The sequence below is a fragment of the Watersipora subatra genome, chromosome 4 (assembly GCF_963576615.1).
Source record: "Watersipora subatra chromosome 4, tzWatSuba1.1, whole genome shotgun sequence".
Taxonomy (NCBI): Eukaryota; Metazoa; Bryozoa; class Gymnolaemata; order Cheilostomatida; family Watersiporidae; genus Watersipora; species Watersipora subatra.
Window position 1 is genome coordinate 7,303,582 of NC_088711.1, and position 14,037 is coordinate 7,317,618.

Here is a 14,037-nt window from a genome sequence, read left to right on the forward strand (position 1 = left end):
TTCTATGCAAGATTTGTTATTATTAATTCTACATATGCAGGATTTTTATTATGTTTTCTCAGTTTGTATTAATTGTATCATTACCGTAGCAAAGCCGAATTAATTTAGCTATTATGTGCTAATTATTTCACATTCAAATCTAAACCTTTTCCTAGTCATTTTATGTTTTTTAATTTATTTGACCTACACGCAACATATTCCTCACGATATGAGGAAATATGAGTTTAAAAGTTGTTTGACAAAGTTTGAAAACCTTAACAGTTGTTTTTATTTTCTGATAAATCATTTCACCTAACACATTTCTCATGATATGTAGTTTGAACGTTAGAATGGCAAATGTTGTTACCGTATGTGTTAAATATAAATCAAGTTTTTGACTAAAGACTTTTTATTACCCGGGCAAGCCCGGGTAGCACAGCCAGTAGTAAATACTTTAAGGTGTAAAATGATGAATGGCATGAGGAAATAAGGAGTTTTGTATTGCTAATATAGCTGAAGCTCTATCATAGCCCTTCCCAATAGCTTAAAAGGCACTGAAGGATGTTTAGTAACTTATGCAGTGAATCGTGATGTTCCTAAGTTCAAAAACAAAATTAACTTTGAAATTTCTTTTACAAGATATTCAGGCTAATAATCATCTAGCAGAAAATCAATGTTTATATAGAATCTATGTTTCTGATAATAATTATATAGGATATTGGGTATGCGACTCTAAAATCCTGGTCAAGATAAAACCAACAGAGTAGTTATGAACCTAGGAGATACCTAATTGGGATTATTAAATTTTCCTGCAAGTTTTTCAGAGTTGCAGTCGCTTTGAGGGTACTTGAACGGTACCTGCCATGAAGGAGCTTTAGGCTTGCATGACCTGTTGCAAACCTAATGATGTGTCAAGCCCATCCTCAGTATTCAGTAAGTCTCTAAATAAATCGCAAAGAAGTTCGGAAACGATGTTTTAAATTATTTCTAGTCAAGAAAATTACACGCTAGTCGTGTTTTTAAAAGCGGGACACAGTATTGCTAGCGTCAATCATTACAACGAGATTAAAGACAGTTTCACAAGCAGCAACTATATTTATATTATATATCACAAACAGTGATCGAATTTCTTGCTAGCAGCAGTATGTAGAATTAGCCAACATTCTTAAGCAGAAGCCACATGAGTCCGATGTCAGAAAAATTAACATAGTTCCAGCTATTTCTCAGTCTATTATTCCACGAATCTTCTATATAGTCCAATCTCAAAGTTTGTGTGTGATTCGGTTTGTCCAGCTATAGCTATTAAAATCTTAGAATTAAAAGCTCGTATCTTGCTGGATTTGATCTCATAACCTCCTGTTCGCCAGGCAAATATCTTACCAATAATATTAAGGTTTACGAGACTGATGGATTCATTAGACCAGCTATGGCCAAATGGCGGATCTAGATCCGAATGCGGATCTCTGTAGTTTTTTTGTGGATCTTTCATGTTGGCTGTCAAAAAATATTTTTGAAGTATTTTTCAAAAATTTGGTTTAAAAAATGCTTTTGTAAGCTTTTCTGAGAATTTTTGTAAACTCATTGTTTTCATCAATGAATTTTGGAAAAAGCAATCTAAGAACATGGCTCACAAACAATCCTCTTCATGAACTTTAAGAGTCGCTGTAAGTAGCAGGAAACCGCGTCTTGATAGTATTGTAAAGTCTAAGCTCACTCATGATTTTTCTCACTGATATCAGACATACTTATTACAGCACATTCATTCAGTGATTTTTAGTCAAATTAAGTATATAAACAAAGTTTTTTAAAATCGAATTCGACACTTTGTTTTGAGATGTACACAAATAATGGCACATTTATATATGGCAAAAAAGAAAAATGCACATCTTCAGCTCGTTGTGGATCTTTAGTTTGTCAGATTTGGCTGTATCGGGTCATGACCAAAATCATTTGGCCATCCCTGCATTAGACGATATATGTCGCTATATGGGAGCAAATACGCTACGCTTTCGGTTACGACGCAAAGTCATTATGTAATGTCATAAGAAGCCCTAGCTCTTATTAGTAAGCTTACTCAAATTATCCATTGGCAATGGGCCAGGCTAATAACAAGTGGCAGGCAACTCTCATTACCTATCATTGTTTATAAGCTGATTTTAATACCCGGACAACGCCGGGTAGCACAGCTAGTACAGTTATAAAATGAAAAGATGCACTCAAATTTAGCATAAAATGAAAAAATTAAAGCTCCACCAAATTGCAAAACGAAGCACAGGCGATAATATCATCACAGATTAATTGCAAGCAATATAGACCAACTGGTAGCGATATTTCTCGGCTTCCAAATGCACATTTATTATGAGATCTATGACAAGTTTGAGGTGAGCTATAGCAGACTTATTGTATCTAAATGGGGTTAATGTTGCTCCGCCGAAGGAGAGTGCAAAATATAGACGACATTCACTTCACCCATAGAAGAGCTAAATTTATCTTCCCAAAATTCTGATGATCTAATTGGAAAATACAACGATAGCCTCTATTTGAACGCCACCTCCAGTTGACTGCCACCTCTATTTGACCGCCACTATAGGGGAAGGGTTAAAAAATGTCGCCATGGTGTTCAAGTAGAGGTTTGACGGTAATTTGAAATCTAAACCTGCTTCAGAAGAATTCAGCTTCTTTGCCATCATCGCCTTTTTGAAAGCACCAAATTTTGACACACCTTTAGCTTTCTTCAGCACCTTCGCAGTTTTTTTCTACAAGCAATAAACTGATCGTTTTAGTACTACAAACACTGAGGAATGAGCAGAGAATAGAACTACTCAAAGCTACAAATTACCAGTTTACCTTGAGTGGCTTTGACTTTGACGATGATGAACTTTCATCCTCGAGTGTCTTCCAACCGGCTGAGCGGAGACATTCTAACTTTTCAAACTTGCGGAGCACATCTTCAACCTACAGAATCAAAGTAGTACATTTTCAACCTATAAAATCAAAGTAGTACATCTTCAACCTATAGAATCAAAGTAGTACATCTTCAACCTACGGAATCAAAGTAGTACATCTTCAACCTACAGAATCAAAGTAGTACATCTTCAACTTATAGAATCATAGTAGTACATCTTCAACCTATAGAATCAAACTAGTACATCTTCAACCTACAGAATCAAAGTAGTACATATTCAACCTACAGAATCAAAGTAGTACATCTTCAACCTATAGAATCATAGTAGTACATCTTCGACCTACAGAATCAAAGTAGTACATCTTCAACTTATAGAATCATAGTAGTACATCTTCAACCTATAGAATCAAACTAGTACATCTTCAACCTACAGAATCAAAGTAGTACATCTTCAACCTATAGAATCAAAGTAGTACATCTCCGACCTGTAGAATCAAAGTAGTACATCTTCGACCTATAGAATCAAAGTAGTACATCTTCAACTTATAGAATCAAAGTAGTACATCTTCAACTTATAGAATCAAAGTAGTACATATTCAACCTACAAAATCATAGATAAAGCATATATTGATACAACAACAAACAGCTCTTGTTAACACTAACACTGATATAAGCAAGATTGATAGATTACATATTATAAGTTACTCTCAAGATGTTCTAATTAGTTACGCCACCTGAAAGTATATCATATCCCAAAATCCATCCAAGTCCTCTTCCAGAACAGGTTTTATACCAGTCTTGTTCTCACAATTAGCTATAAGCCCAGTGAATTGTGTGAATCTCTCGGCAATGATGAGTCTCGCTTGACAGGATATAGTTCTTATCTCCCCGTGTACTACAAATACGACAACAGATTTAGCTTGTACCACTATTAATTGATATTCATTATACAGTTCTGAAGGAGAGGTATTATGAGAATATCACAGAAAGTAGGCTATCACCAAAATACAATGTACTTTTTGCACATTCTAGTTAATGTTCAAATCCATTTCCGATTTAATTCTCTTGGCAAATAAAAATGAACGATTTTGCATGCACTTCTTTGTATTTAAACATTTTTGATAACATCAAAACAAGAATTGACTCAACTATTGCAATAGCAACACAGCACTGCTATCATTAGACAGCAATGTTATGGCAATGTCCAACTATTTTTAGCAAAACTTTTTACAAAAACGCAAACCAAACGAAATTTTCTGCATGCTTAGATTCTGTTTATCTCCTAGCAACCATGACCAAGTACATCTACTAGGCAGCTTTATGACCAAGATAGGTGGAACAATCAGATATACAGTATAACATGACAAATTATTATAATAATAGTGTCTGTTTTGCATTCCTGGAGAGACATCTTTTATTTATCAATCAAAGACAGGTATATTATAAAAATCTTATGAATTATATTTTCAACGTCTTATTACTTGATTTGTTAAATAAATTTAAAATGTTGCCAAAGTACTATTCGAGGGTTTCTCCAAATAGTTTCTTTTTCATTAGGAGTATTTTCTATGACTTTTATGACATAAGTGTGTGCGACCCTATTTCTAATTTACTTCGTTGTACTCTACCCTTCTCCAAAATCTTTGTTAAAATGAAAAAGTTGGATTTTTTAAAATCAATTTTTAGATTTTTATGAATTTTTAAATCTTAATTTTTTTCGCTCAAGCAATTTGTGTGTATTGCATTGCGCACCGGAATACTGGTTAACCCGTTTTTTAGTATTGGTGGCTTAAATGTTTAGTTTGACAAATTCCTATATTTCTTGCATTTTACGGCCATATAAATTTATACCATGAAAACTATTTGTGAGTTAGTAGAGTTACTAACGGTTTCAAACAAAGTATGAATGAAAGTTAAAGATACAAAAATGCACTATGACATATTTAACAACATTCTCCCTTGGTGTGATTTATGGGATTGATCCATAGAGTTATTTCCCCCCCCCCCCCCTAGAGTGATAACTGTGCCATCAACAACACAAGCGTTTCCGGTGCCAACAAGGAGCGTTTAGGCCGCGCCATTTTTTTGTGCTAGTCAATCGCAGTGATTGACAGAACGATAACATCAGCCATGAGAATGATCATGAATTTCCACAGTTAAGATAGTAATTATTGCTCATATTAAAGAAATGATGATTATAGTTTATTACTCTAATATATGCTTATTATTTAAAGCAATTCAATACCTACATGCATTGCAAAGGCACTGAATAGATAGTGTTAAGTAAGTGAGTTAATGCAATCAGTTACTCCAATGATATACAGTCCCCATACATGGGGCTGTATATCATTGGTTACTCATAGATAAGATAGATAGTCATACTGGGGTTGTATTACATCGGTGTGATGGGAAGCTAATCGACTGCCATCAACTGAAAGTATTGACATTGTATGGTGATAGAGTGATTCATTGACACCACAGTTCACAAACAGCCCTTGCATGTAATATTAGATTTCAATACATATCAATCAAATACATAGAATAGCTTAAAGCAAAGATGTCCACTAGTTAGTGGACATCTTTGCTCGATGTAAGCAAGCAAAAAGTTTGAAAGTTAGAGTGGCAAATGTTGCTATATGCTAGATAAAAATAAATTGTACTTAATTATACTAAATTCTAATTATTTAAAAATAAAGACTTTTTTATTACTTTATTTATTAAATAATTTTTTATTGTAATCATAGCTAAACAGATTATATTTAGCCATCACTTGCTAATTATTTCATATTTACATTTAAACACATTTGCAGTTTCATTTTTCTTCCTAATTCATTTCAACAAAAAACTTCTTTCATGATATGAAATTTAAAAGTTGTAGTTGTTTGAAAAAGCTGGAAAACCTTTACAGTTGTTTTCTTTTTCCTCTTAATTCATTTGAACTGCTTAAAAATATTTTCTCATGATATGAAATTTAAAAGTTAGAATGGTAAATGTTATATAAAAATAAATTTTCTGTCCAAAGACTTTTTTATTACTCGGGCAACTTGGGTAGCACAGCTCATAGTTGATGGCAGTCGATTAGCTTCCCATCACATCAATGCAATACAATACAACCCCAGTATGACTATCTATCTTATCTATGAGTAACTGATTGCATTAACTCACTTACTTAACACTATCTATTCAGTGCCTTTGCAAGTCAAGTAGGTATCAGGGATTACGTGTAGGCCTATGTCACAATTTCCATTTTTATAATTCATTTCCATAAAATTTTAAGAATTTATTTTCATATTAATTCCATTTCCATAACATTTCCATAATTCATTTCTATATTATTTCCATAAAATTTCCATAATTCATTTACATATTATTTCCATTTCCATAACATTTCCCTACTTCATTTCCATATTATTTCCATTTTCATAACATTTCCATAATTCATTTCCATATTAATTTCATTTCCATAACATTTCCATATTATTTTCATATCCATAATTTATTTCCATATTATTTCCATTTTCATAACATTTCCATAAATCATTTCCATATCATTCCATTTCCATAACATTTCCCTACTTCATTTCCATAATTCATTTTCATATTATTTCCATTTCCATATTAATTCCATTTCCATAATTCATTTCCATATTATTTCCATTTCCATAACATTTCCCTACTTCATTTCCATATTATTTCCATTTCCATATTACTTCCATTTCAATAACATTTCCATATTATTTCCATTTCAATAACATTTCCATATTTCTAAAATAAAATTTCCATATTCATCTCCCTAAAATTATGGAAATATTTATGTTTATGGAAACAATGATATACAGGGGGCTGTATATCATTGGCTGTATATCATTGCTGTATGGGGCTGTGGGAGGCCGCATATCATTGATGGAAATGGATATGAAAAAGTAAACATTTCCATAATATGTTTAGCGATCCCTGGTAGGTATTGAATTGCTTTAAATAATAAGCATATATTAGAGTAATAAACTATAATCATCATTTCTTTAATATGAGCATTAATTACTATCTTAACTGGAAATTCATGATCCTTGTGTAACCCTTCTCATGGCTGATGTTATTGATCTACCCTAGGACACTTATATTTCGCTAGTATTTAGTTTCGTGAGTAGCATACAGAGTAAAATTTCGCTGCAACTTAATTTCGCAGCTCTGATGAGTGCGAAAATATAGTAATGTGAAAATAAATGCAGTGGAACAAACATCATTAGATTCCTCAGGTCCAGGTCACTGGTACGAAATATTTTTCAATTTGGGACTACAGTACTTTTCAGACTATAAAACGCACCTCTATATAAGCTGCATCTGCTTTATTTTCCAATAAACGATAATAAAACAATACATAAGCCGCACCTTTGAATAGGCCGCAGAACTAAGGACTATACTTTTTAACGTGGCAGCAACTTTCCTGTATAAAACGGAACAGTGGAGAACGGCACCGTTTCGTATTATCCGACGCTTTTTAACTTAGTGCCTAACGGGACAGTACCGTGAGGCATTGTTTCGTATTTTCTTTCACCGCTAGAAGCCACTGATTGGAGATTCCCGTTAGTGCGCCCTAGCGGTGAAAGAAAAAGCCACAGATTAGCCGCACCCTTATATAAGCCGCATAGCTCAAATCATCAGAAAAAATTAGCCGCTAATAGTCCGAAAAGTACGGTAGTTTTTATTTGTGAACCACAGGTAGAAATGTGTAGGCGATATCAATAATACAATTTGATCGCTTGCTGCCATTTGTTTCCTGGACTATCAATGACATCAAGGTCCCTGCCGTAGTGACCTATGTGGTACCGATATTAGAATTCAAGTATTTATAGCACGCGGTGGCCATGGCTCCAGGTTGTTATTGCTTTTGGCTGGTAATAAAATTCATCACCACAATAATTATTATTCAATTTTATGACTTTCCCTATTAGACTGTCATCCTCATCAGTTACAAATTCAATGACTAAACTAATATCATCATCTTCCTAATTTGTCTAGGCTTTTCCAAAAAAACTTATTATCCTAATTTGTTTTGCCATGCTGCTCAGTCGGTGTATTAGCTATAATGAGTTTAGCAAAAATTACCCAATGAGCCAACCACACACGAAACTTGCCTGCATTTCTAATATGACGATTTTATTGTGAATATCAATGAACAAAGCCATTTAATTTCGCGTTTTCGCTCGTTCGTTATGATAGTTTAGTTTCGCTCATGAAATTTTCGCGAGAGTATGTTGCCGCGAAAATGCGAAAGTTAGATGCCGCGAATACATAAGTGTCCAAGGGTAGTCAATCACTACGACTGACTAGTACAAAAAAGGGGCGTGGCCTAAACGCTCCTTGTTGGCACCGAAAACGCTCGTGTAGTTATCACTCTAGGGGGAGATAACTCTATGGATTGATCATGCAAAATACAAATACCAGTTTGCCTGCTTTTTAGCTGGTTTCTTATGAATTCTTATGGTTTCTGAATGAATGAAACCGAAGGTGGAGAATACTCTTCAGTGCTCGCACTTGTGCTGATTGCAGTAAAGGGTTTGATGTTATAATGTTATGTAACAGTTACTACTTCACAATTAATGCTGCTTTGACGTTTACTGTGGTATTTTCAGCGCTATAAGTTGCTCCACAAAACATATATAAGTTGAACTGGAGTATAAGTTGCATTTTCTTGGAAAGATTTATGCAGTAAAATCCAACACGAAGAATAGATATGCCATAAAACATTTAAACGACAAGAAATTTAACAATATAGTAGATCATATATATATACAATATATACAATATAGTATGTAGATCAGGGGTTTCAAACTCATTTTCACCAAGGGCCACATCAGCGTAATGGCTGTCCTCAAAGGGCCAGATTTAGCTTATAATTGTAACGAAATGTAATCGAATAATGTAAAATAACTTTAACTAGTCTTTGATATTAAATAACTCTGACTTTACTACTTAAAGTTGTAAACAAACCAGTTGCGCAGCAAAACATGCAGAACACTTGCTTTCGAAAAAGAAATCAGAAAAATTACACAACACCCATTAACATGGGCATACTTTTAGTAAAATCAAAAATTGTGAGCTGCTAAGAACATGAATTTGTTTGCATACACACATTAAACCTGCAAACACTAAATTTGCTATTTGCTGAAACAAAGTCAGACTTGCACCAAAAAAATGGCAAAGTATACAGCATTTGATTAAAATTACTTATTTATTACAAAAAAAACAAAGTTATGAATATTATTTATACATAAACAGTTAGTCATGAACATGAAAATCACGAAAATCTAATTTCAAATTTTCCCTTGTGAGTATTATCCTTCAAAGCATAGCAAATCTACATCCCAGTATAACTCAAATAAACTATCATAAACATGTTTCAAATAATAAAAATATGTTCAGTAACTCTGTTCTTGACTTTTCATACTTCAGGGGCAGCTCTAAGAATCAAAATGATCCTATCGAGATTGAATAATAACTGTAGTCTGACTACGGCTGACAGCCTAAATAGTGCATTTTTATTCGAGCATAACGCTTCAAATTGACAAAATTAAAAGTTAGTGAAAACTTTGAAACATTAAAAATAATGTTTCGATTTGATTTATGCAGTTTTTCACTGTCTTACCCCTTCTGAATCTGCATATTTACTTCTAGAGTTGAAAAAAACTGATCGCGAACGATAACTTTTTAAGCGACAGCGATGATTTTCGGTTTAGCTAGATGTCGAAATAAGTGTAGTATTTTAGTTGAGACTTTTGCCAGAGAGATCATTGAGGCATATTTGTACGTTTGTTTGATTAGCCAGAAAATTTTCTTTCTGACTAATCAAAATTATTCTTCTGTAATTTAAAAATAACGATACAAGGAATAGATGAACTTCAGAAGCAAGATAACTCACGTTGGGTGCCTAGCAACGTTATAAATACGGGAGTTAACCCCGTCCCGTGCGAATGAGTAATTAAGCTCTCGCGGGCCACATAAAATGACATGGCGGGCCACATGTGGCCCGCGGGCCATGTGTTTGACACCTGTGTAGTAGACGAAACAGCAGGCTGAACGGTGGGCTTGCGCTACATGACAACTGAGAACGTGACTGCTCTGTTAACATAACATGTTAGGAGTTACAGTAGATGCTCCTATAATATATACATCCTATAATGTAAATTTCAAATAATGTAAAAAAATTATGCAAAGTTTTTGCTTCGTACTATGAAAAAGATTCCATTTAACGTAAAGTGTCAGGTAAGGGCAATTTCTCAAATTCGATTGGAATGGTAACACATTTCGCCGTGCTTGTGAGAAGAACTGACGTACATATAGCGTTATATCTATTATTATACAATTTCCATGACATTTTAGTTCGTTGTGATAGATTGTTAGAGAGAGATTGTTGGTACAAAACAGAGAATAGGTAGGTAGCTGCGCAATTTTTAATAAATACTTAGAGGCAATCGATTGGTGCTGGGGTTATAGCGTTGGTCTACCAATCTGAATCTCACAAGTTGAGAGTATAGCTGAAAGTTATATTTTATACTAACTTTGAGCCCTAGATACCGATTCATGACGAACAGGTAGACACTGTTCTTTTTGTAGTAAAATATATTTTTGCTTTGCTTGATTGTAGACATACAAAATATTTTTTATTAGTTTCACTTTCTAGACTAGATTTTCATGTCTAGGAAAAATGAACAAATCGTTGCAAATGGATGTAGAATATGTGGGTTTTCCCTCAAATTATTGTAGAATTACTGCGATCATAGTCTACAAAACCTGTAAAATTGATCAGAAAAAGGAGATATTGTTGATGCGAACTAATAATATTACAGTTAAACATAATATTATAGTTACGATAAACAGCCAACAAATTAAAAAGTTAAGTCTAGTTTTTTCTTTCTGTATGGCCAAAGGGTGAGCTTAAAAAGATCTTGGAATGGATAAGGCAATTTACATGTATTTTACTGTTCGTATAACGTAAAATCCCTATAACATAAATGTTTCTGGAATGGATTATTTACAGTGTAGGGGCGTCTACTGTATTTCGATAATTATAGCATAAATAACACGCTAATAAATTTACCAAGACCATCTGCATCACTCAAAATAGGCGGTAGCTAAAATCCAATAAAATCTTCATCCACGGCATTACTTGTCAACTATGGTAACACTGGAGATAAAAGAAACGGCCACCTAGCCTTTAGACCGCAATCGGCATCTTTTCTTCATTTCAGTAAGGGTAACCTCCGCTTTTCATTGGTCCCTCACAAAGTCTGGCCAATCCAACTTTTCTATCGGCTGCTCGATCACCGTATTCGGCTGCATATTTTACTATGTTTGCTACTTGTAATCTGCAGAATATGAGTTTCTTTTCTGTGCTATCGTTGTGAACTTCTCAGTTGTTTTTAAAAGTTACCGTCATGGTAAAAATTATCAACATAGGCCTTAATGATTTAGCCCTAGTTTAAAGGTCCTTCGGTAACATGTTTTTGTGCCAACCCTCACTAGATGTACCATAATAGGCGAAATACTTTGAGGATTTGACATCAGCAAGTCTGTACTCCTGTGAGGCATCAGTGTTATGAACTAGTCAGCCCTTGGCCTTAAGACTATATTTACATTCAATTCAACAAAACTGCCTTATCATCCTTATAGGATGCCATTCTTCACATACATCTATGGAAGTAAAATAAATCATGTTTATAACTAATAAAAATGTTTTTGCATAGAAAATTTATTTTTAATTGGCTGATTCTTTTTACCCAATGAATTTAAGTAACTTGAGCTCTTATTTAAAAGTTGACTTGCAACAAAATTCACATTACAGTTATTTGGTATCAAAAGATTCACCATGTCTTACTCTGCTGTGTTGTAAGTGCCAAATATGTGGAAATGTGCTTACAAGCTCTTAAAAGCTCAAAAACGAACAGTTAATCGCAGCCATCACAAAACCGCAGTAGATCGAAATCAGATTATTTTTCTGACGAAAACACCGTAGATTGGAAGTATGGGTCCCATGATCAGATTACGACTAGATGATTAGACTAAGCTGAAATGAAACTGTAAAGTAACGAGCGTCTATATTTGATACGGGATTTGCGGTAGAACACGAAGTGTTTGTCATAAACTAGTGCTACAAGACGTTTTAAATTGAGCCTTTTCAATTCATGTGATAACATAACGTGTCAAACCCATAACCACGTCGAGTTGAATACGTCATCGACATGAAGGGATTCCAATCTACGGCATTTCCGTGATGGCTGCGATTAACTGTTCATTTTTGAGCTTCTAAGAGCTTGTAATCACATTTCCACATACAGTGAAACTCGGATAACTCGCCCTCAGATAACTCGAAAACAGGGTTAACTCAACGTATTTGTTTGGTCCGTTCCCACGCAATGATAAATGGCTTTAGATAACTTGACCGAAACTCCGTTAACTCGAACAGTTTTTTGCCAAACGGGTCCGAGACGGTTGTTACTATCGCTTTAGAATATCACTTTATTCCAAGCCATAGAGATAAACATCGACTTTTAGTAGTTCTTAGGCCTCGTTATTACCAACATCGGCAAAATATTTTCATTAACAACTTTTCTAAAGGTTTGCAATAATCAAATTTTACCAAACATCCGCTTATCGATAACCCTCTGAAAGCAAGAAAAGCGAGGTAAAATTCGGATAAATTTGAAGTAAAATCGGCAAAATTGATAATGGGTTTTTAATAGTAAAGCAGTTTTGTAATAACTGACTTACTGCAAAATTGATCTTGGTTAAAACGCTCGGTAGGAAAATACGTATGTATTTTTTCTGAGCATTTTAACCGCGATCAAGTTTTGCCAATTTTATTCTGAGAACGTCCTGGCAGTCACATCACCTAAAACAACAAACAAATCTCAAGTGATAGAAAAATATCTATACTTTCTGATTAAAAATATTTAAAACTTCACACGAGAGACCCTTTAACTTGCAACAAGCAATCTGTGCTTTTGATTTATATATAGTTTGTATATGTACATGTATCTACTGATAAATACGTGAACTTATGACTGTCCTGATAACTTGAACGCTCTAATAACTCGAAAACTTTTGCTCGGGCCCTTGAAGTTTGAGTTATCCGAGTTTCACTGTATTTTGCAACTACAACACAGCGGAGTAAGACATGGTCAATCTTTTGATACCAAATAACCGTCATGTGAATTTTGTTGCAAGTAAACTTTTAACAGTTGTTTGACAAAGTTTGAAAACCTTTACAGTTGTTTTTATTTTCTCTCTTAATTTATTTGAATTACACAAAACAGTTTTCTCATGATATGTAGTTTGAAAGTTAGAATGGCAAATGTTGTTATATGTAAAATACAAATCAATCTTCTGACCAAATACTTTTTTATTACCCGGGTAACGCCGAGTAGCACAGCTAGTATATATATAAGAGCCAGTTTTAGGAAAAAATATTGTGTCATGCTCTTTAAGAGTGCGTCCAGTTATTGCTATAACTGGACACATGAATGACATACAAACATTTGAGATTTATATGGATGTGCTGGGACGTCAATTTGTAATCTCATTGAAATTCAAATACTTCTTCTAGATAGAAAATACAAAATAATATTATCACTTAATCCCAATGTATTTCTTATAAAACCACTGGCAGTTCTTCCCTCATCTCAAATGACAGCTGAGAGCTAACATATACCCACTGAATATAGACATACCCGATTCATCTACATCTATGAGGGAATCATTGACTGCATCCCAGTAACATGCCATCTTCTCCAGCTTCTCAGTATTTTCCACAACAATGTCTTTGAAATATTTAACATTCTTCAATACCACCTCGTCCTCTGTCAACATAAACCATAGGCTGAGCTTAGCCAACCACCAACTTCCATCCCTTTTCTTTGATGAACCATAATGATAATGCAATAAGCACGGCTTGCAAGGATGCCATATTGGCTAGTCATTTGCTACGTAAGTTTAGTTACCTTTTGCTTGGTTTTCTCCTGACTCTTGCTTAGAAGGTAGGCGAGATGCAGGCCTTGACCTAAAATAAAGACTTAATTGCTAACGATACTGTTTACTGTCAGTTTAGTAGGGCTTAAGCATTATCAGGTGTCAGTTTAGCTAGCATGATCAGATGT

General features: G+C 34.2%; 1 protein-coding gene across 2 annotated transcripts in view; it reads right to left on the reverse strand.

Annotated features, from left to right (window-relative positions):
• LOC137393092 (disks large-associated protein 5-like) overlaps positions 1-14,037 on the reverse strand; it is a 40,525-nt gene that overhangs the window by 6,463 nt on the left and 20,025 nt on the right. Inside the window, exons 9-13 of one of the 2 annotated variants that reach the window (XM_068079500.1) lie at positions 13,882-13,940; positions 13,612-13,740; positions 3,619-3,779; positions 2,827-2,934; positions 2,636-2,735 (exon numbers count right to left, since the gene is read on the reverse strand). In XM_068079500.1, the coding sequence (XP_067935601.1) occupies positions 2,636-2,735; positions 2,827-2,934; positions 3,619-3,779; positions 13,612-13,740; positions 13,882-13,940 (557 nt within the window). The remainder of the gene's footprint in view (positions 1-2,635; positions 2,736-2,826; positions 2,935-3,618; positions 3,780-13,611; positions 13,741-13,881; positions 13,941-14,037) is intronic. The other variant, XM_068079501.1, reaches the window with a different exon arrangement.